This window comes from Takifugu rubripes, chromosome 18 (genome assembly GCF_901000725.2).
Source record: "Takifugu rubripes chromosome 18, fTakRub1.2, whole genome shotgun sequence".
NCBI lineage: Eukaryota > Metazoa > Chordata > Actinopteri > Tetraodontiformes > Tetraodontidae > Takifugu > Takifugu rubripes.
In genome coordinates this window covers 3,815,945-3,843,144 of record NC_042302.1, presented here as the reverse complement: position 1 = coordinate 3,843,144, position 27,200 = coordinate 3,815,945, and the positions used below count along the sequence as shown (strand labels likewise).

The 27,200-nt window shown below is 43.9% G+C and overlaps 2 protein-coding genes across 3 annotated transcripts; both read right to left on the bottom strand.

Moving 5' to 3' along the window:
- Positions 1-965: 965 nt before the first annotated feature.
- LOC101074961 (transmembrane and coiled-coil domain protein 3) lies at positions 966-22,418 on the bottom strand. 2 transcript variants are annotated; one of them, XM_029825586.1, is made up of 5 exons: positions 22,138-22,418; positions 4,473-4,643; positions 3,571-4,313; positions 3,362-3,497; positions 966-2,886 (listed from the first exon to the last, which is right to left on the bottom strand). In XM_029825586.1, exons 1-5 carry the CDS (start codon positions 22,180-22,182, stop codon positions 2,581-2,583), a joined length of 1,401 nt encoding a protein of 466 aa, XP_029681446.1. In that variant the 5' UTR covers positions 22,183-22,418; the 3' UTR covers positions 966-2,580. The 2 variants fall into 2 exon arrangements, with proteins under 2 accessions (XP_029681446.1, XP_011611567.1); XM_011613265.2 differs by lacking the exon at positions 22,138-22,418 and adding an exon at positions 12,797-13,061.
- A 2,911-nt stretch (positions 22,419-25,329) lies between these two features.
- ndufa12 (NADH:ubiquinone oxidoreductase subunit A12) lies at positions 25,330-26,590 on the bottom strand. The gene is made up of 4 exons (XM_003972703.3): positions 26,431-26,590; positions 26,043-26,125; positions 25,791-25,878; positions 25,330-25,587 (listed from the first exon to the last, which is right to left on the bottom strand). Exons 1-4 carry the CDS (start codon positions 26,517-26,519, stop codon positions 25,407-25,409), a joined length of 441 nt encoding a protein of 146 aa, XP_003972752.1. The 5' UTR covers positions 26,520-26,590; the 3' UTR covers positions 25,330-25,406.
- Positions 26,591-27,200: the final 610 nt, after the last annotated feature.

The window sequence follows — 27,200 nt, the reverse complement described above, 5'->3', positions numbered from 1 at the left end:
ATTGCTAGTTACAGAGATAACCTTATGGTTGTTAACCTTATGTTGATAACCTTATGGTTTATCCAAGCATAACGTTGCATACAAAAAGACAACAAAAGGATGGTAGCAGAGGTCTCGCAGAGTAGTAGAGGCCTTGATCCTATAAAAGTCCAGGATCAGAGCCCTGCATTTCATTTGATCCCCACCGCATGTAGGCAAGTGACAGTAGCCTGGACTACATTCTTCCAGGTGTGGAACTTAATCGGGTGAAATCGGTCTGGGTTCCCTGTCCTCTGATGCAGTACCAATGAAGGTGGACTTCGTAAACTCAACAGGGTCAGGCTCAGCTTCCGCTGCTGCTGTGGGAGCCATGGAGGAAATCAGGACCACTCATCCATCGGTGAGGGTGCCGAAGTTATTTTAACTATTGGAGCACCATAGTGGAGTGCTGGGTGGCTACCATCCATCCATTGGTGAAAAAACTGCAGCTGGAACCAAAGTTGAGCTAAACGCCTCATGAATAATGATTTTCAGGCCAGCATGAATCGTTAAAGATTCATAAAGCAAAACAAGACAAAATGGCCTTTCCATTTGTTACAGGTGTCCAAAAAGTTAATTACACACTGATTAATTTATTAAACATTGCTGTCAGATAAAAGACTCATTTATAATTGAGCTGGACAAAAAATTAATCAAAAAACAGCTGACCTTTATTAAAAAACATATGGGAATTAGAGGAAAAGCTCAGTTCTTCTCATTTATTTTGGCACAGAGTTATATAAGGCGAAGCATTAACCAAGCTTTTGATAAATAATAATTTAAAAATATGAGGTGGATTTACAGCCCTGCTTCTCATTAAAAACGCACCACAGACATTTGAACTATACATTTTTTATGTTTCCACTCTGGTTTGATCTTTGTCCTTCCATCACAGCAAAACATATGATGAAATATTTATGAAGGATGAGATATTGGGAATACAGACAAACCTTTGAAAAAGAGGTTTATTTCTCATTTGAAAAGAAGATGGTTTGCAATCTTTAGCAGGTGAGATAGAAGTATGAAAATATACATTTACAGGTACAAATTCTGACAGGAGAGATCTGCAGACGAGCACAGAGGAGAAGCAGATTTTGCTAAACATTAAAAATGGCTCCATATTTGGCTGTTTTGGGGCCACAAAGAAGACAGGACAGAAGACAGGACAGAAGACAAGTGCTCCAATGACAAGGCGTCAGTTCACTTTAATACCCATCATCACAGTGATCCCAGTTTCAGAGCTCATAGCTACACCGTTCCGTTTCCCCTCTGTCATCCGAAGTGTTGCTTTCAAGTTACGTGGTTAAACAAATTGCTGTTATGTTATTAACAACATCATGTAATTCAAGTTTTGCTTGGGACTGTGTGGTTAGGGTTGGTACAACATTTAATTATTTTAGTGTTTTCCAGCCATAAAGTTGGTTTCAAATTCCAACCTCGCCTGAATACATCACATCATTAAAAAGGCCTACATGCACTTTCTTAAACAAAAGAGGTTAACTTTCCTAAAAGAAAGTCAGAATTGCTCACATTGAGAACTTCATCACAGTTAGCTGGTGGATGCTAGTGGCAGAAGTCTTTGGGGAATACCTGCAAAACAGGTATTTATCCAGCATAAATGTCCATTTTTAACACAATGAAATACTTTAAATTGCAACAAGACAGGAAGCAGGTTTCTTTAGAGGAGGAATTTAGGGAAACTTTCTAAAGTTAGAACTAAAGACTAGCAGAACTGTGATGTCTGGAGGATACAGATGAAGCCAGTGGGAGTTAGCAACATAGAGAAGCAGCTTTTTTATACAGTTCAAATAAATTATTTTTATTGGGCAGTGGAGCCAGGCTAAAAGCTGACCCTTGTTTATAGCATTTATGCTAAGATAAATTCTCCTGGTTTCATGTTCATGTTTGCAGACTTGAGTAGTGTCAATGTTCTTGAATATTTATATAAATCAAACGATGTCTGGAAGAAACAGTAGTCACACAAACAGAGAAGCAAGGAAATACAACGCAACACAACATACAAAGGGAGATGCTCAGTTTTCTGTTTTCTGACAAAAACATAAATATAATACAAATAAAATTTCAGGCACACGTGTCTTTGTGTCTTCACAGCTGGCTGGTGTACATGGAGGGATTCTGTACAGACTGGAGAAGGATCCACTGACCCCACACTGTAAATGCTGCGTTTATTCAGAGGTGTCAGGTGGCGCCATGACAGACGTGGTTCCCTTTAACGGCAGTTAATAACCTGTGCATTCCCATGCCAAAATAAAAGCCCCTTCTCTATATTTAGACTTCAAAATCTGCCGCCAGTGCACCCACAATCCTCTGATGAACAGATGATCGCAGAGGGGGAGATCCAACATCCAATAATATGTCACACCTGATTTTTTTTTTTGTCATGGTTGTGCAGACTGTAGCGATGCAGCGATGGCGGCGTGCTGTCACGGCCGTTACAGACTCACAGTAGAGGTGCATCAGATGAAGGATGGTTTAAGGCTACATCTCAACCCCCCTCCAGTCCCCGACCCCCCGTGTTCTGGTCTCCCGCGTGATGCCGGTTCAGTGCGGCAGAACTGATCTTTCCAAAGCGCACTGTAAATGTTCCCAGTTCTTCCACAGCAGTGCTAACACAGACACGCCCACGCAGGTGAGCCCCAGGTGGAGGCGGCTGCGCAGCAGCGGGGCTGTGAACTTGGCCACCGTGGAGACGCACACCAGGATGACGGTGACGATGGCGAGCATGATGTTGATGCACTTCCCCAGCAGCACTTTGGCGTCAGTGTTTTCCAGCTGGACCGTCTGCTGCTGCTGCTGCTGCTGCAGCTCCAGCTTAGACACACGCGTCTGACACGACTCCAGAACCTCCTGCACGAAAAAATGAGGTTCATGAAAAGCCTGATCCATAATCTCACATAGACTGGGATTAAAATGCTGATGTTACCAGTTAAATGTTCCAAATGACACATTAACTAAAAAAGGTGAGCGTGAGACGCATAGCTACACTATGGGCAACCTCACTTCCCAGGAGCCTTTGCAGAAGAGGACAGGACCAAAAAATAACTAAGGAATTGTCAGTCATCAGGAACTGACCCACAATCTCTGTGTACATCCATTAAAGCCATCGGCTCCATCAGAATTACAGTTGTTCTTGGGTGACGTCTGAATTTATTTTAAGATCTGTGCGATAATTCTTCAGCGTCACATCTCTCAGGATCCACATTAAGATAATTACAGAGAGTCTGGCCTTTTATTGAGGAAGCAGCTGCCGATCCTGAGAACTGATTATAATTTAGCAGAAATCAATGGTAAATTCATTTAAATTTAAACGAGCTGGGATTACCTGTATGTCTCGGGCCCTCTCGTAGGCCTGGTAGGCCACCTTCTCCTCAATACTGGCCAGTTCCTGCTTCAGATTACTGGTTTCGTGCTGGTGGAGCTCCGTCAGGTCATTCAACTGGTCCTCCAAACGCTCATACCTGACACACAGAAACACATGTAACAGGTGGCGGTGGCACAAACATGTCATCTGTGGTCTGACCTTTGACCCACCTGTATCGCTCCTCCTGCATCATCTGGGTGAAGTAGCTGTAGTCCCGTTTGAACTGGGTATTCATCGCATCCATGTCGTCCGCCATCTGTGACTGAGCCTCCCTGATCTCTCGCACCATGTCCAGGACCTCCCCAAGGACCCCGGAGCCACTGGCTAGGTTCCCGTTGGAGTCAGCAGACGCTGAAGTCGCCGTAGAGCACTCGTCGTCGCTTTGATATTTGGTCGCCTTGGCTACCGTGTTAGCGCTCCCACTCAGGCCCCTGGCCCCGCCATCCACGTGCAGCCCCTGCCCCGTCTCCATAGAGCTCTTGAGATGAGCGATGTTGTCTGCGCTGCCAAATTTGTTCCTGATCAGGTTAGCGAACTCCCGCGACTTGTTGAAGAAGAACGGCGGAGACAATGACACGCCGGGCCCGATTGTCTTTACTTTGTCAAGTGCCGGGTGGCGCCCGGTGGTGCTGATGTCCCGCAGGCTGCCCTCCTTGCTGTGTGTTCCAGACTCCTTGCTGGAGCCGTCCTTCTGGCTGTGTTTCCCATTAACTTCGCTTTCCTTCATTCGCCGGTGGTACTGCTCCAGCTTCCTCTGTAGGCGGGCGATGTTGTGCGCCGACTTCTGGTTCTTCTTTTCAAACACCTGACGTATCCGTATGGCCTGCTGCTTGTCAGCATTATTAACCAACTTTAAGTATTCTGCCACATGCTGGTCCCGGGCAGTCTGCTCCACCTTTATCTGCTCTGTCACCTGAAACAGGATCAGAAATCACAGCTGGTTAGATTAAAATGAATTTATCATCAGTCTCCGGTTGTAGGACCGAGCCTGGCGGGCCGGGTCAGGACCCTGTCCCGGAGCAAGGCTCAAAACTGAATTCAGTTTCAAGCTGTTCTACAAGTATGCTCTGACCTTGAGGATCTTCTGCTGCAGACTGTCGATACCCAGAGCTCCTTTGTTAAAATCCAGTCCCACTCCTTCATGCCCGACGCCATCCACCACGTCCAGGTTGGACTCCGAACCGCCACGGCGAATAGGAACGGGGATGCTGAGGATATTGGCATCGCAACCGCTGTGTTCTGCCTATGGAGACGCAATGAAAGAGCTGAAATTCTCTCACAGAAGAAACAAAACCAGCCTGTTCCATTAAAACAGCAACATGGCAAAAACAAAAGAGCAAATCAGGCTCTCCAATCCAAACAGACACTAAAAGCCTTTTTATTTGGGGCTAAATCAATAGCCACTTCAATAAAAGTTGTTTTTGTCACCATTTGCCTCACTTTACTCATCTATTTTTGAATTCCCAGTTAAAATAGTTTGAAAAGAGCAACTGCGGAGTCCAATCTCGGAGTCACCCTCAGCATAATCGTGCAGTATGGCTATAAAATACTCAGAATGCATCAGAGGAAAGCTGGCAGGAAAGACGAAAAATTAGAGCACAGGGTCAAAGGATGCTTGAGCTCACTTGTAAGAGCTGTCCTGTGGAGTGGAGAGAGAAGAGACTAAATCATGCTAACAGCCTTTCGACCCCCGCATCCCATTTGTATCGACTATAGCAGATGAGCTGATTATGTAAGGCGAGCTAAAATATTGGTGTTGTGTCTCTTGTTTCCAAGGCAGCAACGAGTACACGGACAGACTGAGCTCTAAAAAACCCACCCGGTTAAACTGCTGACATGCCCTGAAGGTGGACTTCTCTTGGTTTTATTCTCTTGATCTTGCACATAAAAGCAGAATACATGAATTTAATTTTGTCCTGTGTCAGCAAAACCTTCCAGCAGCGGCGGAAGAAAGTTCCAGCGGCACCAGGCAGGGTTCACTCAGTTAGTCTCAAATGAAAACATATGTCACAACTCCAGATGGGAGCAATCTTTACAGCCAGAAATGAGCTCATATTCACACCTACAGTGAAGATTTGGTTGGCTTTTCTCCTTACTTTCGAGGCGTTTCTCAGATCCCCAAGACATTTGTGTGCTCTGGCGACGTGAGTTTAACAATTTGAAGGCTGTTACCTCTGGAAATGCTTGATGATCTTCTCAAGTAAGTTGCAAAAATCTGGGCACAAGAGTGACAGAAATCCCATCATCTGATCTGGCTGCTAACAGAAGCAAATCCCTGATTTGCACAGCCATAAAGTCTACATCGCTACTCCTAAACCCACACTTTTATCATTTTAGTCCTTTCACTGCCCATTGAACTCATCGAAACACATCGGACTTGCACGTGCAACCCTAAATTCATTCAAGGCATTTGTGCTTCCGTGCATACCAACATTTTTGCTGCCTCTCACACACAAACAGCCTGGTCATAAATCACCTGGCCGCAGGACATCCGAGTGCATCAACGCGTAGCGGGCGGCAAAATAACTCGGCAGGCTGTGCACGTATTGAGCTTGAGCTGGAAAAATGGGTGTGGGCGGGGGGATGATTTACATCTGAACACACGGAGGCGCCATATGTCTCAGAGGACGCGCGCGTTCAGAGTGGCCCACTGGCCACTACTCACCCTGTGACCCTGGAACGGAGTGTACCGAAGCCATTTCAATGATCATACAGATGGCTGGACACAGCCTAAACACAATAACATGGCCGGGAATCTGTCCGCTGGGAAATATAGCTCGCTATATGCACTGTCATAACTCTTGCCCTTTGAAAGAAAATAAGTCTGGCTGAGAGAAAGGCGCATGTGTTTCTCTGAAAAGTTAAGCATGTGTTTTAAATTCAGTCCTTGGAGGGGCATACGGGTGAGAAATGAAAGTATTAGCATGCAGGCTATGAGGAAGGAGACATCTGACTTCTTTTCCTCATCTCACATGGTTGGAGAGTAAACGCGTTTGACTCCTGGACCTCTTGGCCACAAACCTGAGCCTGGGGAAATCTGCTTAACTTAAAAAGCTCCTTCTATTCACACACTGGTAGTGATGTCACTGGGAGCAAAATCACACGCAGCCAGTCATCACTGAAGATGTAGCTTCAGGTTATCATGCTTGTGGTCACATGTACGCCGCAGGAGCCCAGAATGACGGTCTGGATTGTTGTATTAAAAAGCACGCAGCAGTCAGCACGGCTGCCTAGGTGGCGGTTTGCATTGTCTTTCTATATTTGAAATCTAAGAAGATTCCTCTTCACTCTATAGTCTCATTGAGGGTGCTCGTGGTGTGCACAATGTGTGTAAAGTGGGCCATAAGTGCTACTCTAACGCCCACCAATCAAGCTCATCATAAAAGCCTCATTGACGGTACTGTGAAGTAGCAAACCTTCCCCAGGGGACACAGAATCCTGCCAAGAGAACCTTTCTTTTGGTCTTTTTTATTGCACTGGGAAGGGCCCTGAGGTGCTGACGGGTAGGACGCCAAAACTCCATGACAAAGTAATTCAGCTCATCAATTCTTGTCAGTGGCAGAATAAGTCATTCCACAGGAACAAGCTTAAAGGCAGAATTTCTACAAATCCTCCTGTAGGAAGCTTGAAGTTGTCATGATTATTACTGTAAAGATAAGGTTATCTTGGGTCGATAAATTCCAACAATTGCCAGGCCAGCAGGGTTAATGATTTCACAAAATTAGAGCCTATAAATTCCCCTTTGTCCAAACAAATGCTAATTTTAGCATCGCAGCTGTGAACGTGTTCATACTTTTGGGGATTTTTGGCCCCCTGAACAAATGTGTTTTCCAAAATCACAGTTCTGACACTGATGCCAGTCTGAAAAAGACTCTGGAGATGATCTGCTGTTGTCACATCGCATTAAGATCCAAGAGCATTACTTGTGTACTGGGGGGACACCGCGCCCCCTCCCACACTCCATGCTCGCGTTGCCGAAATCAGAGAAGATTAGCAGAAGTTGAATTAAAGTGGTGTGTGTTTAAGCTCTGGGGATCAAATAACTGGGCTGGAAGCAACCATATCAAAAAGATTTATTTGGGGAGATTCAGAGGCAGGCTTTATCCCAAACAGGACGCGGCATCACCAGAGATGCTAGTAGGCAAAAATATACATACTAGAGGGCCCAAATACCTCTCATCATCAGTTGTGCTGTAGAACACCATCGTCTACACATGGAGATGAATTCAACAGTATTTCACCTGTCAAATCAACAGAACGTTTTGTGCCGACAGATGAAATGAAGAGAAACAAATACAGTTCGTGCTGTATGAATAATAGATGAGCCTAACACCACATTCCAAAGAGCACCATTTATCACTGGAATTGCACTGTAATCTCCTTGTTAGCATATTTCCACGCTCAAGTCTTGAATAGGCCCCCACCCCACTTTTCTTCAGACTTTAGGGATGCAGAGGAAACCCCCAATGCTGATTTTAATGCAAAAAAAATCTTCAACAATCTGAACAGTCAGTGCGGTTTTGCACAAGTCAACATTATTCCCTCCAGCTACACACTGAGATAGAAAAGAAAACAGCAGTTTAAGGTGAAATGAAACATATGGATGACGTGGTCCTGCCTCCCCGCCTGCCTGCAGGGGATGAGCCATGACTGCGTGACCACGGAGGGCAGCCTCCTGTGGGGAAGAGGAGTGGGCAGATGAGCGCGCTTCCCCACGGGAGGGGGTCCACAGGTACAACAACAGAGAAGGACTGGGGAGTAAACAGCAAAAAGCAAAACAGGAGATGGGGCAGAATGCAAATGAGGAGCGCTACAGAAGAGCAACAGGGGTAAAGGTGACTTTAAAAAACATGTTGACAACAAAAAGCGCTTCTATCTAAATATTTAATGATATTTACATAATCCTTGATGTAAATCTGGAGGTTGTTTGCCATTAATGTCATTATTAATGGAATTAGATTATTATTAGTGAACAAATCTCATACGACTATTCTTGTAAACAAATCTGTAGGAAAATTTAAGCCTTTATTTGCACTGTAATATGCAGTCCTCACGCGCGTGTTCACACACCTGTGGACACGTCAGAGTTAAGGTGTGGTGGGTAGGAAGTAAACAGAGCGTCTGAGCTCACTGAGCCAACGGTTTCATGTGAAAACAGGCAGCAGCTCGCCCACATGTCACTACACTCCCACACACTACGCAGCCAGACTACGCACAGCACGGTCAAATTCCTGCAGGTCAAGTGTAAAACACAAAATAAATGCAGAATAACACTTAGCAACGCTCCCCCGCCGCCAACCACAACCCGTTCCAACACTATTTTTTGCGACAGTCACCTAAATTGTCATTCTGGGCATCCAAGTACGTTCGATGGTGCTCCAGAAGCTGCTTCATTTGATTCAAAAACCATTTGTGTCAGTCCGCCTTGTCCCAGCTGAAGCACTTGTACTGGAAATCCAAGTGCTTGACTCTTCCGTGAGGGTAAAACGCGATGACTGTGGTGGAAAATAAGACCACAACAAACCCGGCAGCTCAATCGTCACGTGAAATTCGCAGCTTTTCAACACATCCGATACAACTGTGCAATAAGCGTGTGTGCGATGTATCCTCTTTAAAAAGTGGTATCGTGGCTGAGTAAGACCTGGAGAGCCTCATTAACGGCTCACAGATGGAGAGATGAGGCAAAAGAAGTCTTCCTGTTGCTTGATTTTCAGAGGTTAAATACCAAATTAACACTGAATGAAACTAGCTGACACGCGAGCCGCTGTGAGCTGGTGTTCTGAGCTACACCAACAAACCACAATGCAAACATGATGCTGGTACGCTGACAATATTTACCCTCTTCATATTGACACACTTAGTGCTAAAAGAGAAATAAATAAAGACGCAAATTGACAAGTTTCAAGCTTCAGCTATAATAATGTGATTTTACTTTTCAAAGGATTTTTGTTTGAATGGTAGAGCCAATATTAACATTCCCCTATCAGATCAGCTGTGGTTCCTTTCAGCAAAATTTTTATATTACTGCACAAAGGAACAACACAAAGACCGATGGGCCCCTCTGCAACACCTGAAGCAATAAATTACACATGAGTGTGAAAGAGGGCAGATGTCAAGCCAAAAATCAATGAGCTGATGGTCATCCATTTACAATCAACAGCCATCAAATATCCTTCAGTCCTTATTTATGACGCTTTTCCATCTGAGCCAAGCAGAACCGAACAAATGTGGCGGGGAAAAATAATCTTGAAAAAGGAAATCTCTCTCCTTTCTTTTCTAGTCTCCTCTTGGTAATGTAAGATTTTTATCAGAGCCTCCCAGGGCAAAGATTATTACCCAGCAGCCTTTGTTCTTTTTCTCGCGCAATCATCAGAAAGACAATGGGGGAGGATTTAGAGTGGAGATACATTCAGATGCATCACCTCGAGGTCGTATCCACAGAGAGGACGCAGACGCAGGAAAAAACATCACCTCCACCGGTGGATCAGCGGCCCACAGTTGGATTATCAAACAAGACCGGGGTCAAACTGGGACCTTTAGGATGACATTTAAGAAAATTGCTCAGGCTGACTGGGAGTATTTGGCAGGGTGAGTTAGTGGGTCTATAAAATGGCTATGAAACAGAGGACACCCACAACGGAATGCGACAGTAAGCCACCAGACAGATGGCTTTAAAACCACGGTGGCCCACACAAATGAACAAAATCAAATCAAACCACCCTAATTTGGCATTTTGGGTCGTATATTCTCGCCACACGGGATGAACAAACTGAGGTGTATAATTGGCAGCGAATCAGCTGTATTGATTTTAACCAACATTGGGGGGAAGCTGCGTGCGTGTTCTCGGGGGATCACTTTGATGGCCAGAGCTTTGGCGCGTTCGCTAATCCACATCGTGTTATTTACACACCCGACATAGCACTGGCGTTGTGTGTATTCACCGCCAGCAAAGCCCGGTCAATCCCTAATCCGAAAATCGCGGGCCGGGAACGAGGCGGCGAGATAAACCCCGCGCGCCCCCCCCAACATATGAAAAATGCCTCAATCATTTCCATATCACAGATTGGCTTCCACGGCTGCACTCACACCTACACCGTCCCTCATTGTAATGAGCTCATAACGCCACACAGAGTCCACAGGTTGCCCCGACAACAGATTCACTAGATCACAAATGGCCCATAACAACCAGCGAAGCGAGCGGAGGGGAGAAGAACGTCGGTCGCCTTTGTGTCGATCAATGGGCCGACAGTAGGCAGGGATCGCCAGTGTGGTTTACGGGGCAGAGTGTGTGTGTGTGTGTGTGTGCTACACAGATTGGATTTAAGAAAGCAAATACATCCCATAAATCAAACACAGCTAAACAAGCCCACCGACATGAAGCCAGGACGGAGCAGCAACGCTGTCCATCAGCAGCTGGAATTGAGTCAATACGGATTGACCAGCTGATTATTCCTGTATGGAAATACTGACACACACAGATCTGATGAGCAGAGCGGCAGCCCCCCTTCTGCCCCCCCTTCTGTTTTATGATCAGCCTTCTAATAAATGAATCTGAAAGCATCGCCAATCACAGCCGTGCTTCTATCAAATGTCCTGCTTTGATCACATCGGACGCAGAACAAAAAGATTTAGCACATTATTGGTGATAAAGTACATTAATGGGGGGGGGGGGGGGGTGAATGGCAGAGGTGGGGTCGATCGGAGCCAGATTATCAGCTTTCCTTTGATACATTTCAATCTGCACCTCCGCCCGACGCGTTGGCACCAAGCTGTCCTCGCCGCAGAAACTCTGGCCTGAGGTGGCCTACAGGGGACGTGCACGTTTCCGCCACCGACGGATTCCTGCTGTCGCCCTCCCGAGAGAGGCGGCTTGGATCTCGGACGCGGGAAAGTACTTCCTCGGTTGCGAGAACATGAGCTTTAAAAAGAAAATCTTGGAAAAAACACCCTGATGCTCAAAGGAAATGCTGTCAGAGGCTTAAAGGAGGAAGCACAGCCCTGTCCGCTTTCTCCCAGATAAACAGAACACACAGGTCCAGGATGGAGCATTCCCCTTTGAAAATAATACAATTACAGAACACACACACACACACACACACACACACACACACACACACACACACACACAGAGTTCAGGCTGATGTAAACACACACCAGACTGAGATGACCTTTAAGATCTGTACAACCTTTTATTCCAATAAACGAGTGTCAGCCACAGTTCTTCTACCTGCCTGAACAAATCAATTCCACCACAGAGGCGCAAACCTCAGCCGGACTCTGGTGTGTGTGTGTGTCTGTGTGTGTGTTGGTGTCAGAAAACAGACTGTGTGTGAGGACCCTGCAGAAACCCACAAGCTGCTGATCAGAAGAGGTGCAGAGGAAGTTCGGTTCACTCGAAGGATGAATCAAAACACAGAAATCGCCGCCGATGTGGCAATGAGCCGAAACAGCACTCGGCGCCGCTCAACTCCCACGCGTGCGTTTGAAGCGTTGTCCTTCCACGCTGCCACAAGATTCACAAAGGCTGATGGTGAAATATTCAATCCGAAGTGATGTCCACAGTCTGCAGGTGCAGATTTCAGACATTCTGAGGAGGAAACCGGATCATTCTGGGACTTTTACAGGACCTTTCATGCCCGGGTCACTCCAGTTCTCTTGGTTGCATAGCAACACAGATGCCAGAGCATCACATCCTCTTCATTTCAGATCGCCTCAACTCCAAATTTACGGGCTGTGCAAGTTTCTGCACGTCACGCACGCAAAACATCTGTTTTTTTGTGTTGTTGTTTGTTTTGTTTTTTTTGCAAGAACATGGACGTAAACGCATCACCCGATCGCTCAGATCAGATCAGTCGGTCCAGTGAGATGCTTCTCAGCACAAATATCACCGCCTGCCATAGGCAACACATAAGTGAGGGTAGATAAACCTGTTTCACCAGTTTTATTGTCTCCGATGATGATTTCAGGTCAAAGTCAGGCCTGACCTTAAACATCAGCGTCCATTCGCAGAATCTGTCGATTTCATCCAGACAAACAAACACGACTATGTAACTCGAAATGGAGAAGAGTCGTGCCGTGAAGAGATAATATTATATATACACGATTTCATCGGGACCGCACCGTCGGCGTGCAAACCAAAGATTCCAAAGAGGATGTAACAGTAAATGCGTTGGTCAAATTGGCCAGAATAAGCTGAGTTGCAGAGGTGAAGCACCTCTGTCTACAATAAAGAACAAAGGAGCAACTTAAAGCATGTCAAACTTAATGGGGGAAAAGTCGAGAGAATATAAGAGAAAGCTGCTCAATGCGTCTGTGGATAGTTGACGTGGAATGCGCCGATCAAGGAGGAACAATAGTTATTCTAAACCTACAGATAGAGGGGAAACTCATATTTACCATACTGTTGCTGTTTGCGACCCTCTACTTCTGATAAAGTTTTGTCCGCAGGAGCACCGCGGGTTCCGGACATAATCTCGGGAATCACACCGGATCCGTAGGTCTGCTGTCCTCAGCCGAAGAGCTGAACGCGGGCGGTGGAACACACGCCACCGCCGACCCGGTCCACTGCAGCCGAGGCAGGAAAAATGACCCACAGAGGTGCCGAGTCGTTCACCACACTGACCGAACTGAACTCTACACATAAGACGAGCCTGCAGAACACATTGTGTTGCTAAGCCCCGCCCACGCCGTTGCACAGAGGGCGGAGCTGTGAAGCAAATCAAGGCCACTTCTCGCGATTTAACGTGTATTTATATTGATTATTATTACCTCATTAACATTGAATTAACGTGTAGCCTCTATAGATTCCTAACCTATTTAAAAAACAGAACAATTTTCAATCACTAAGGAATAAGATTTATTTTACAAATATTGAGGCGCGTCCCCTTCTGGGTGCAAAGATGTATTTGTCAGCTACTATGTTGACTGGTGCTAATTGTGATGACTTTGAAAGTTTATTTATTTATTTATTAGTTGATATAAAGTGAGTTAAATTTAGAGATGTTGTTCACCTATTTGCTCAGGATTTCCCACATCTGAAGCTTGACCTCCTTTGTCAGGGTCATCTTTAGAGACATCACTGTAGTTCAGTCAAACTTATTCCTGACTAAGACACAGGATGAGTTACTTCTATCTGAGCAGGTTTAAACCTCACAACAGCAAGCTCAAACACATTAACCCATGCTTGTGTTGTCACGGGGGGATTGCAAAACCTGGTGTAAATCAAGAGGATTGGGCAAAGTACAAGTAATAAAAGAGTAAATAAGTAAATCTGCTGTCTGTTGCTGTCACAGTCAGGAAATAATATTTAAAAACACCATTACTTCAACTAGTTTCCTTCCTCTTTCTTTTCTAATTTTCAAATTCAATTAGATTCTGTATTTCGAAAGTAACCAGAGCTAAAGTGAAAAGGTAGATGATTAGAGCACAGAGGCCTGGGGAATGATTCATGAATGATTTAAAGATAGAGTAGGTCTGAACGATAAAGAAACTAATTAGCGGGGTTAGCGACCGTGTCATGTGACCTCGGGCCTGCTGATAGTCTATTGTCCAAACTAACATTAAGTATTCATCCACACTTTTTAAGTCCCCCTCCTCTACCTCTACCAGTTTCTTCTCAGTCAGTCCTGCCAACCTGAAACCGCTGTTATAAGAGCGCCGGTGACTCAACCTGTTTAGCGTTGTGAGCATGCTGACAGGTTGAAGCAGGGCGTTTCAGAGAGTGCAAGCAGAGGAATTCGAGCAGCTTCTTCCTGCCTTGCCCCCATTTAGAAAAAACCCACAGCGCAGCTCTGGAACAACACATCAGCCTGCCATGATCAATCCAGAAAAGCTAATACGCTTCCAGTCCATTTCCTCCACACATCGATCCGCAATAGAATATAGCTGTGTTTGGCTGTGTGAAAGGTAAGAGGCAGTGAGTTAAATGTGACATTTAATTAGGCGTACAGCTGAACGTTGGCATTGATTTTTTCATTGTGTTTATCATAGGAAAAAACGCCAGCCATTAAGAGCAGAACTAAGCGCTGGTACCACTTTTGAGGCCTTGAAGCAGCAGACTATAGATTATTTATACTACCTAAACAGGTCTAAATAGAGGTAACTGCCATATGAGGCATGTTAAACCTGTCCTGGGTCAAGGTTTGAGGCATTTGCATGCATGCTGTTCACCACACAGCTATTGTTCCCTTTCCCCACTGCTGCTGTTTGTGTTCTTTATGGACTTCCTGCGGCACTTCCTGTCTCCATCTCAGCTGTGACATCGGCGTGACCTGCATCAAAACCAGACACTTCCGCGCAACTGACACTGGTTGCATTTGGGGAGGGATTGTTTAGGATGAGGATCACAATGTTCTGGCAATGTGTCTGGAATACTTGAGGGAGGTTGGAACACCACAGATGGTCTCAGTGATGTTTAGGAGAGGTGATTCGAACTCCTCCTGTAAGATTTGTAGCACGCTGGAATGCTTAAATGAGACGTGCATCCATGAACACATCTGTCTCACTTACATAAACATTAAACCAACTCCATTAAAGAGAATATTTCAAATCTATGGGGTCCAATTTTTAGATTTATGTTCAGGCTGGGGACGTTGTTAAAAAAGGCTTTGTAAATTGAGAAGTTTAGAGAATTTCTGCAAAATTGCTGGCATCAATCCTAATGCACTCTTGTACAGAGCTAGAGGGCCCCCACAAGCGCCGTTCCCCTCTTCTCCTAAGCACCGAGTGCTTCCATCCGGCAGGACATTCACCACAAACAGGACTAAACCACTCATTATCCTTCCATTTCCCTCTTACATAATTTCAAGTCTTAATGTGTAGTGCGTATCCTGGGACAGCCGGACCTGGTGGCGCAGCGGTTAGCGCGGTGCCCCGGTGCCAGAGGAGTCTTCGTGCCCTCCATGTGCCTGCGCAGGTTGTCTCTGGGACTCTGGTTCCCTCCCACAGCTCTTTCATAATGAGGTTATTTTCTGCAGGTTGGAAACACTAAACCGAAAGACGCCGCAACAGATAAGAAACTTGTGGGCTGATTGAAAAGCATCTGTCCTCATCAGATTTGCTGCTGACAGGAAGAGGAACTTTTAAAAGCCCTCTGCGTGCTCAGATAACTGTAGTAAAGTAAATGTAAAATGTTCTCGCTTCCTCTACAAGATTGTGCTGCTATGCAAACTCGCTGAGCGCCTGTACAGACGCTACGCAGCCGGTCGGAGCAGCCGACGGAGCAGCGATGAGATGAAATTGGAAAATACTTCACACAAGCACTCCGTCACAGAAAATAACCTCGTTAGGAGGAAAGTATAACCATAAATCAACCGTTGCCTTATGACTCCCTTATCGTTCCCCCTATATCGCCGCTCCTGGGAGGCTTGACGGCAATCATAATTTCAGACATTGCTCTTCTCAGTTGGGATTTATTGTGGACATTTGCACATCTGTTTCTCTCTGTCTGACCTAATAAACAGTCAAACGCCTGCATTTAACCCATTTACAGCATTGAGCATCTCAGTCTAATCAAACCTGGACTCATTCTAGGAAAACTCTGGGCCTCCTGCTCACATTAATTATGTTTTGGTTTTAGATCCATTCTCTCTCGTGGTGTCTCCTTGTCCTCCACCGGATCCTAATTTTCTCTGCGACAGCTCATTCACTCTTCACAGGAATCTTTCCTCCCGTTCCCTCATGTATTCCTGCACCTTTACGACACAGAATCACTGAAGCTCAAACAGAGCTCGGGGTTTTTGTCTCTCCGCCACCCTAAAAAAAAGAGAAAAACCCTGTCAAACAATTATGTAACCCCCCCTGGAACTCACTGCCAAGAGGATGGATTTGTCAGAACGGCGTGCTGCTGCAACGCAAATGTTCTTTCCACTGTGATATTGATGCTGATAAGCCCCATTAGGCTTGATAGTTGATGAGCAATAATCCTCACTCGCTCATAAACACAAACATGTAGCGACGTAGGGGGGTGGGGGGTGTGTGTGATGGAGGCTGCTGCCACTTACTCTTTGGCAAGAGGGACAAATCGGCCTGAGCGAGCACATAAATCAGCAGACAGCAGAGCGGACTCAGTCTGAAGGGTGAGCACAGCAAACAGTCTGGAACCAAGGCGGAATTTGGATAAGTAGGCCGATCAAAAACTCAAAAGTGACTCTTTCTGGAATGTTCTGCACCATTCCAAGCATTAGAAACTGAAGCACTGAAATCTTGAAGAGTAAACCTTGACAAATGTGCTGATGCAACAGCACCCCCCCCCCCCTTCCAGAGTCTCTGGAATGCAGTTTGCATCCCTGTGTTACTGTCGTGTCTCATCTATTGAAAGCAAACTCTCACAAACAGCAGAAACTAAAGCGTCCCTCCTGCTCTAATCCTGCCTCCTGCTCCTCCTCTTCTCAGCAGCTATAATAGAATTTCTTCAGACGGGGCCCGGCTGCCCTGCTTTCCAGCTGTGCCTTTTGTCCGCGTGTAGTCGGGGAACTAAATCAGTGGGGGAGTTAATCTGACATGCTGGGAATAGGAAGAAATGGACGGTGGCAGCAGATGCACCACTGTCAAGGTTCAGGGCACGGCCACGCGTTCACGCTACCTGACGCTGCTTCACTCCACACGCTGGTCATGTGACGAGCAGGGATCCTTTTACAGATGTGCTGAAGACAATTGATGTTCCCATCAGGCAAAAGATGTACAGAGACAGAGGAGGACTGCAAATCTCAACTCACAAATTGGTGTTTCCCAGCCAAATTGCACTCAACGCTGCTCATTAACCACCACATGAAACAAATGAACAATTGCAGGCTAATTTCTTCTTTATTGCTCATGGGAACCTTGGTCCCTCTATTTAACTGAGATAGGTTTAACTGAGGCAGGTTCTGCATTTAAAAGTTACCCATTCTGGTCACATTTTCTCCCACAGATGCTGTTAAATGAGTCTGCTAATTACTCATTTATCTCTCTCATTTTCAAGTTGTTTTTTTTCCACTCCTTAAATTTTCTGACTTTGCTGCTGGGTAGCTGTTGTGTTGCGCGGCGGTTTATTTGTGCCTACAGCTCTAAATGTAGATGCTCTGTTCATGCATGCTTTTACTTCCCAGCAGCTACTGGCTGTTTTGGTCACTATTATGGTAGTCTTGGCAAATTCGACTGATTGCTACATTTGCATTTGTGCAACACTAACAGCAGCGATTGCACTCATTTTAAGCATGTGCCATAATTTCAGGACAGAAAATGGAGGTACTCCAATGTAATGGCTGTAATTCTTAAGCGGTAAATGCCTTTTTCTTTGGTGTGAACCTTTTAAAATAAGGCTGAAAGCCTCCGTTTGAATGGGAGATCCAGTCTTCTTCAGCTATTATCAAATCTAAATCATTGTCGGAATAATAATAGATGTAATTCACATACGCTGAATGTTGAAATCGACCATGTTTTAATGTGCACAGCTGTGAATGTGATTATTATAGAGCCTCTCCATGTGAGCTGGTGGAGGGGTGGGCAGCCACGCTTTCATGTGTTATTTTGCTATGTGCCCACATCAATGCCCCCTCTGCCTCACCAGCCTGGTGACATTTAAGCCCTCTTTTGTCCTTCCTTTTTGTGGTTTCAGATCTCTCTTTGGTTTCCCCCCTTTTTCTCTGGTGTAAATGACAGCTGCTGTGAACTATCAACATCGAAAGGAAGTGAAAGATACTGTGGCGTGACATTAAAGCAGAGGGACAGGGAGACATAAAGGTTGGCGGGTCAACAGACCGTGATGTCACCAGCAAGAATGTGTCAGAAAAGCATCGTCCACATAAGTGACATGAGACTATCAGAAATTTATTCCAATACAGGCAAATCTGTTTTTTTTTAAAAGGTTTATGTTTTAGGATTTTCCCACATAGTGAGAGACTGTTATACTATGATGAGAGGAGCACTTGCTTTGTCATCTTCCTGTCACTATGCCAAGCTAAACCATGTGGCTGTCTGTTCATGTTAAACATAGATACAATAGATTAACTCAATATGACATGTACAACTCAACTGGAAAGCTAAAAACATCCAGGAAAATGAATTTCCATATTAGGATTTTCTCTGATTCTAGGATTGCTGATCTTAGTTTACCAGCTCTGGACCAGTGGATAAAGATATTACTGGAAACATAGTGTAGCTAACTGTGGCCTTTCTTCTACGGCTTGTGTTTCAAAGCTAAGTGGTTATCTGTGTCTTTGTTATTAGCAGTGCTAGCTATGTTAGCTACCACAGCCAGTGGTTGTCAAATTATGGTCCGTTTCAACAAGAGGCAGGAAAAATTCACTTTTCCACTGATCATATCCAATATATTTTACTACTTTTAGATAAGACCTGCTACCTGCTCAACCAACGCTTTTAAATACTCACTTTCCGTCATTCCAAATTACTTTTCTCCACTTCCTGCCCCCATCTGGATTTCGTGCGTCATCGAGCATGTTTTTAAAAAATCTTAATGGAATATATACAATCACAAAAAAAGCTATTAACGTGAGGTTGGTATTACCAATGTTGGTGTCCCAGACAAAACAGAAATAAAACAACATCCGAAATGAAAAAATGCAAAAAATATGTATCCTGTTTCACTGCTGTGTAAGATAAGAGATGTGTGTTGTTGTTTATTTAATATTTTGTAAAGAATGGGCACCGTCTGCAAAGTGTCTGACTGAACAATGCTGCAGTTGTTTTTGTTTTTTTTAAAAATTCGCTTTATATAAAAATGACTCCCAAAAAGCAACAAATTCAAAGCAGAAGGAGCATTTGCTTGTTTGTGTGTTCTTCCTGGCTGACTTCCCTGACAGAAACATAATGACATGAGAGAAAAGACTAAAGTGCTCTTTTACAGCACAAGCCTCCTACATGTTTGGTACAGCTAGAGGCTACTAACACAGACAAGGTTATATGGAAATGCAGCTCAGCATGCACACAATCTAAAAACACACACATGCATGAACAGGCAAGAACAAACATTCACATCACAGTGTCATATTATTATTTAACCACATGGAAACATTAATTTTATAGTAAAGTTTCTATTTAAAACATTAAGTGTAAAGTATGAGGGATAGTTTATGAATCAGATCAACAAAAATAGCTGCAGATTCCATTAGTACCGCCATAAACACAAATAAAGAAATAAATCAACTCTGGTTACTATGGCAATTAATGGCCCATATAGAGTGGCCTGTGATAAACATGGTTACCTAATGTGTGTGTTGATTTTGAGGCAGCGGGGGGGGGGGGGGGGGCGCCATCAGTGAAGGTCATAATAATCAGCGTAGACGTGGACACCAAACACGCAGTCCAGGTCTAACGACTGTGACGAAGGACTGTGCGTCCTTAGGTCTTGCTCTGCTTAGCCCCAAGTGATTAACGTGCAGCACTCTGCAGTCCACATTAACCAGTCAGTTCATTCAAAAAGGAATTGATCACCAAGTCATTTACAAACCAAACAGTCTCTGAGCTCTGGCTGCTTTATTAAAAGGTCTTCGCCCTAATTGGAAGGCGCTCTGGCAAAAATTTTGCTCACATTGCTGTTAGCTCATTAAAAAAAGAGAACAATTATATCCTTTAATTTATCAAATAATTAAAATATGTATTTCACATGACTGTGACATGACTCTGACACCTCAATGGGACATTAGCAGACTCTATTGTGAGCTTGTCCATTAGCAGGACTCATACTTCAGCCATTTTTTGTGCAGAATAATGATTAAAGCACTGTAATTTGCACAGCAACTACAAAAAAGTGGGAGTAAAATATAATGAGTTATTCTTTTGTGGCCATGTCAGTCCTGTGACCTCACCACAGTGGCGTGAGGATTCATAACTAAAAAAGTTTATGATATTCTGCATTTACATGTAACGACCTCTCACAGTCCATGCTGCGGTCAGCCGGCAAGAAAACAACATCAGACAACCAGTAAATACTAGAGGAGTCCTGCTGAATTAAAAACATTCATTCTGTAGATGAATATTGCCTTTTTAAATTAAACACGCGGCCTTGTCCATGAGAAATGGCAACAAATGAGCTGAGAAGCTCATTACAGAGAGTGAAGCACAAGCATAAACCAGCTCAACGGACACTTAACCATCTCAATCTTCACCTCGAGGAGACCCCATTTATTCAGCTAATTAAATGAGCTCTTGCACACATTTTGGGTGGAATGGGCTCTTTGTAATGGTTGTGCTAATGATTCTGCCTGAGTAAAACATCGGTTCAAACTTAAAAATGACCTTTTCACCCCGTTAGGTAACAAGACGAGGGAAGAAGAAGCTGCAGCACTTGTCTGCTGATGTGAAATCACGTGGGAAAAAATGGTGGAAATGATGGAGAAAACACAAGCCAAGAAAAATGAATCTAAAGGTATTCATGTAAATTATCACCTGTACTAATTTATAATCAGAACTAAAAGCCAACCTAAAAATGACTGCTGAAGGCATGTTTCTAACGTATTATTAAACATATATGTGTATTTATATAGCTTAACAAGACCGAATACAATATTGTAATTATGCAATTAATAGTTTCAGGACGCTATAAAAAACCAAACCTCATTATGCCTTTATCTACGAGCTAGATATAATAAATTCCAGAGCACAACTTGAATTAAATCATCGGAATTTCATCCCAAAATAGAAACAAACACCATCATCTTTCATTTGCAAGAGTGAGATGGCACAAAATGTCCATGTTGGAATGTAAATTTGTGACCTACATAGTGTCATAAGCACATCACGTTACAGTCTGTTACACTCTGAGATCTGTTATTGAACAAACACAGACAGCTAGGCCAAGGTGGAAAATAAAGGGAGAATGAAAGAAAAAGCTTCCATTCAGGGTTTTTAATCCTCCAGTAAGACGGTTGCCATGGTAAACAGAGCATCTTCCCTTCGAAGCCTTTTGCGGTGCGGCGCACCGGCTGCTTGACAGCATTATCAGAGGTTGAAAAATGGGATCAAAGATTTGGCAGAACTTTCCTGCAGCACGTGGACCTTGATGGATGAAGACTGTTACAACGATAAGGTAGAGCTCGGCCACGCCTGCTGCTTCTTAATCTTGGTATTTCCTGGTTTGTAGACTGATAAAGGCTGTTTGTGACCGGCTGCACGTGTTTCGTAACGGTATTCTACAGTGCATGCCTTCCTGCACAAAGCGCAGAAAGTCAGCAGAAATAAGCACAGCCCAAAGCGGTGTGTGCAGCCGAGACCGGCCTCAGGAAGGCTTCTTAACAACCACACACATTTGATGGGAAAGCTGCGTTTGAGACTGACAGAGGGTGTTGGAAGGAGCACAGACGTAACCTGCTGGGCCAGAACGGAGACGATTACCTGAGTTATGCTTCTCAGAGAAATCAGGGAGGAAAGCAAGAGAGTAAAGACAAACCCTGAGTGCTAATCTATAGCTTGCTTTACACATTCCTCACGTCGTTCAGTAGCAAAGGGCGGTCACGTGGTGCCGTCAGATGTGAGGAAACTTGCCTGACTCAACTTTAACTGCTTGAAAAAAAACCCAACTTCCTTGTTTTTATCCTACAAAGCAAACTGACTAACATAATTGTTGCGTTTCTTTTTCTCCGGACCTGCCATGATGAGAATTCACACACCACCGCGCAGCTCCCATCAGCGTGACCCCGGGAAAAGAGGCCGACAGTGCCGCACTAACCTGCCGTGAACTTCGTGTAACTTTCCCTGATCGGTTTAAGGTTTTACCTTCAGTAAGGAAAACAAACATCTACCTCTGTCACATAGATGAGTGGCGTGGCGCTGTAATTCTTCCTCATTTCTCCTCTTCCTCACAGCCTGGGGTCAAAGTGCACGCAGGGGCTTCAGAGGAAAACATCTGTGTGTCTCTTTGAAGTGTCTCTCTGCTGTAGTTGTCCTGTGTCAAACCCTCTTATTATGAAATCTTGTGCTTCCTGTGTAAGCAGCGGCTCCCTGCTCACCTCGTCGGCACTGCTTCATCTGAGACGTGTTCCCCGGCTACAGTGTTCCCTGCCGTCCTCACACACCTTTGAGCAAGACTGCTTGCCTTAAAAGGCGCAAAGCAGCCTGAGCCAGAATTTTTTTTTTTTTTTTTGATCACTATCAGACACCCTCTGCTGGCCAGGGAACACCTCACTGCAGTAACAAATAGCTCGGCTGCCAATCAGGGGAGAGCAGGAGGACGGCTGGTGGGACGCTGCTGGACGGGGGAGGAAGGGAGGGACAAGACTTAGAGGAATGAATGGGGAGGTTGAGTTAGTGCAGCTTCCTCCTGCGAAGCTCCAGCCCCGAGGGAGAAACACACTTTACAGGATGGAGACTCCAGAGAGCCAGATAAGAGCATGTGTGTGTGTGTGTGTGTGTGTGTGTGTGTGTGTGTGTGTGTGTGTGTGTGTGCACGTAACACACACTCACCCACTGAATAATATGGCTGCAAATGTGTTTTCACAGTCTGCATTTTGGTTAGTTCATCGTTTCTGACTTTTGACCAAATGAAGTTCATTCCACAGTTAAAACTCCTTCACAATAGGAAGACGCTTCATCTTGCTACATAATCACTTATTTACATGGTCATTCAAGCTGAAACTGCTGTCACTGGTAAATCCCACACTAAAGATTTCAGTGTAAAAGCCCACACAAAGGTGGTGGGTGTTAGAAACCGCATTATAAATTCTGAAATGAGCCCCAGTCTTTTTCAGGAAAGTAATTTACAGCTGGTTGAAGTGTTTCACCATTTATGTCATCGTGGAGATGAAGCAATAACAATTAGAATTTTCCAATGGATTCATTCATGGTGAAATAGATAAAAGTAAGATTGTTTTATTATTAGTTTTACTTATTTTGGTTTAAAGTGTCCCTTGTAAAAACACTGGTGGGGAAAAAAGCAGCAAGACACTGGAACTTTACAACTAAATGCTAATGGGAGACACAATAAAAGACCCAAGGCAGCAATTCTGACCCATTAATTACAGTTTAATGCATTTTGGGTCCCAAAGAAATGTGGAAACACTCATTAAGGATCTCACATCTTATTTTTGGAGACAAATTCAAGCAGAGGAAGAAGCCAGCCGTGACCCAACAGGAAAGGAGTGGGAGGATGGCTAACGACAGTGATGTTAAAGGGAAGAGATAGAGAATCAAGGAAGGGGAGGAAGAAAAAAGAAATGACAGCTGGCAGGAGAAAAGATGGAAGAGGATTGGGAGCCAGACGCGGAGTGTGTCCTGACATCAATGCGGCCGTCCTCATCCCCTTTCTGGTGGCGTCGCCAGCAGCTGCCACTTCAGCAGACTGCTGCCTCAGCATTTCCAGAGACTGAGACAGATTATCTGCTCCATTTGCAGAGGGTGGAATCAGACGGCCGCTATCAGCTGATGTGAAGTGCGGACAAATGAAAAGAGCGATTCAGTGAAGAGAAAAAGGGACATCTGGGTCAGAGAAAAGGGCGTGTGTCACTTGCTTATTGTCAATTCCAGCAGCTCCCTGCTCGCGTTTCCTGATTAATGAGGAGGAATCAGATAAGATGCTGCTCCTGTTCCTCACTTTAAAATCACAAAGGACTCTTGTCCAACCTGCCACCTTGAGCCTTTTCTTTTTCTCTCACATGATAAAAGCGGAAACATCGCCCTCTCTTGGCCTTTAAGCTCTTTTACAAACGTGGCATGTGCCGAAACTCACAATCAGCTGAATCTCTTCCTCATCCTCCTCCAGATGATCCCCTCGGGGAAAAAGTGATGAAACAGTGAGCCTTCTCATTCAAGAGCTCCAGCTGCCTGAAAATACATTCGCGTGTCAACCACCGTGGCCTGATGGAACCGGTTTCATTTTCTCCCAGGGCTCACTAATTAGATTTGAATGGTTTTTTGTTGGATTGTTGCTCGGATGTTTTGGAGAAATTATGCATGTTTGGGGAGCATAATAACAATAAATGGTTGGGATGTGCGTAATAATAACAAAAACAAAAACAATAATATACTTAATGCAGAGAACCATTAAAAACAAGATTAAACAGCAAACTTTGAACACTAGGCTCTCTTAAAGTAGTAATACCAGCACCTAATTAACATCAAAATGTTCATGGTTTTATAATAGTGTGGTATTGTTATCAAAATGCCGATGTAAAAATAAGGGCTAAAAAATGTACTGTACTCAACTCAAATGTCAACACGTTATACATTTACTGTATATTACCCAGCTAATAATGTATCCCAAGACTTGTCAATTTGTTTTCAAACCCAAATAAAAGAGGTTGAAACTATATTTCACTGACAAGTGATCACAAAATGTAAAAGTTAACTTTATGTCCACAATTTACTTTTAATGTAAACCAAGGTATAATTTTGAGATATTTATATGGACAGCTGAGGTACAGCTATTGTACTAGTAACTCACATCATGTGGGTAAATAACTCAGCCCCTTGTTAAGCTTGTCAATAAACACTGAAGTAAGAAGCATAAACAACTTGCTTGGATTAAAACTCAATACTGTCAAGATAATAGACAAACTAACAATCCTCCAAAAATTTTAGGCAATTAAAGAATCTCAGACCCTCTGTTCACTTAAAATTCCAAGCACAAACCTTTTGAAATCCTGATTTTTCCCAGACTGCCACGTGCACTATCTCCTTACAAGTGAGCGTTAACTTTTATACCTGCTGTGGAGAATCTGTTCATGCACATCAGTGTGAAACGCTGCAGCTCGGACTAATCCTGCAGCGATTATTACAGCATGGTTATAATCTCACACGGAAACAAAACCCTTGGCTCAGCGTCTTCTGCTTTAGAGGGACACTGTCATTGGATACATTTAATTTAAATCAGTACAACACACTATGGATACTAATAATTACTTACATATAAATAAATACATCCACTAAAATCATTGAAAGATACAGGAGACAAATCAGTCTGTGTAGTGCATAAAAAGGACTTCCGCTCACATCATAAATATCTGTATAGAGATTTATTCAGGACAAACTGGATACAGAATCAGGATACTATAATTTACAAACGTGTCGACAGAGTTCACTGAGCTCCAGCACTGGGTGGAACCCACTCGTGAATCTTCTTGCGGGTGGTGGAGTATGGAACATACTGCTGCGTGCTGCCACTCACATTGATTTGGTGCACCTCCGCCAGGAACTTCTTGGGCTCTGGAGGATGTGTGGTAGGGGGGTCGTCCGTGATAGAATGCAGCCAGCGATGCCTGAGCAGAGGACAGAAAAAAAAGAGCAACATTATTTTCTAATGTAAACTTTAAAATGAGGCTTTCATTGTTTTTACCATGAAATTGCTAATTTCTCAAGTGTTTCAGTTTTGTATGTAAAACTCTATCCAGAAAAGACAACAATTTTTGCCCATGTTGCTTCTGCAACTCGCATATAAAATTTGTAATGTCACAGATTTTACCATTCGGCCGGAACCATACTGCCATCCACCTCCCAAAGGGTTTTCTTCCCGTTCATTTCTGTTGTGTAGATCACCCAGCGGTGACGTCCTGAGCACAGACAGACAACAAAGTGAACCAAAGGGCTCCTTTAGGACCAAGACACAAAAACATTTAAGTATTTGTCTGCGAGTAGAGAACAGTGACATCGAAATGTTAAAAGTCCAGAAATGTGCTACAGATATTATCCTGACTTAATACCACACGTGACTCACCAAAGAAGCTCCTTTCGTCCTCATAGTATTTGTTTCCATATTTATCCACGCCAACCAATGTTCCCGTCTTCACATCATTCACTCTGTTAATGAAAGCAGGAATCAGCTTTAGTTAGGTATCGTATACCTAAATCAAGATGATTGATAGTCTGTGCTATTGAAAACATTTTGAAATTTTGAACGAAATTTGGCGTTTAAGTCCAGTTGCACGGAGCTTTCCCAAATTTCAACCTGATGTTTTGTTGTTTTGACATTGTTCAGCGTTTGCTGGATACCCTTCGTTGGCCGTGAGCATGCTAACCCAGCTTTGAACAAATAATACTATTACAACATGTCAATAAAAATTGACAACGTTAAAATATGGTAGATTAATATTACTTTCACTGACCTGAACAACTGAAGGAAAAAACCTCGGACTCCGCCATGACCTCTCAACTGTCCCACAGCCCTACGGACGAGGTTAGCGTACTCCGCCATTTTGAGACGGAAGAATTACTGACACGGACCGTTCATCATTAAAAGAGGTCCGACTCTTACGCATAAAGAAACCAAAACTGTAGTTCCGTCAACATCATTTTTTTAGTAATGGTTTTATAATGGTATTTGCATTATTACTGGCAACGATACAGGGACTCTTGAAAAGAAATGTTATATGGAAATAATGTATTTTGAAATTGTCTATATGTAATCATAAAATAGGATTTCCCTAATAATTATAAAATATATAGTTTTATGTGCTATGGTGTCAATACCTAGCCAAAAAGCAAAATGTAAAACAGGAAATTCCTTAAAGCAACCTAATGTATTCTGACAGATAATGCACAGAGACCTCAGGAACTCTTGTTTTTTTTTTTTAAATAAAATAAAAGACAGCCTCTCAGTAGCCCACACATTACCCTGCTGCCCCACAAGGGTGGATGGAACAGAGTCACAGCTCAGGGAGATTTGGGGTAAATGGAGCACAAAGCCCCAGTAAAATTCAAAGCTTTGGCATCATGAGTCACTCATTAACATTTTTTTTTTATCCCTCAAAAAAACTGTAGGCTCGAAGAGATCCTAGATGATAGATGAACCTGACATTTGAACGATAGCTTCCAACAAGTATCGGTATTTAAGTTACAACATTGAGGCTCGCATTCAAAGCTTTTAACAAAAACA

Excerpts from the sequence above, each read along its gene's own strand:
- LOC101074961 (XM_029825586.1), bottom strand. The coding sequence starts at position 22,182 with ATGAGGAAGAATTACAGCGCCACGCCACTCATCTATGTGACAGAG. Across the intron at positions 4,314-4,472 it reads TGCAGCAGAAGATCCTCAAG|GTGACAGAGCAGATAAAGGT; the intron begins GTCAGAGCATAC and ends ATCCTGTTTCAG. Across the intron at positions 3,498-3,570 it reads ATGCAGGAGGAGCGATACAG|GTATGAGCGTTTGGAGGACC; the intron begins GTGGGTCAAAGG and ends TCTGTGTGTCAG.
- ndufa12 (XM_003972703.3), bottom strand. The coding sequence starts at position 26,519 with ATGGCGGAGTACGCTAACCTCGTCCGTAGGGCTGTGGGACAGTTGAGA. Across the intron at positions 26,126-26,430 it reads TTTTTCCTTCAGTTGTTCAG|AGTGAATGATGTGAAGACGG; the intron begins GTCAGTGAAAGT and ends TTTCATTAACAG. Across the intron at positions 25,879-26,042 it reads GGACGAAAGGAGCTTCTTTG|GACGTCACCGCTGGGTGATC; the intron begins GTGAGTCACGTG and ends GTCTGTGCTCAG.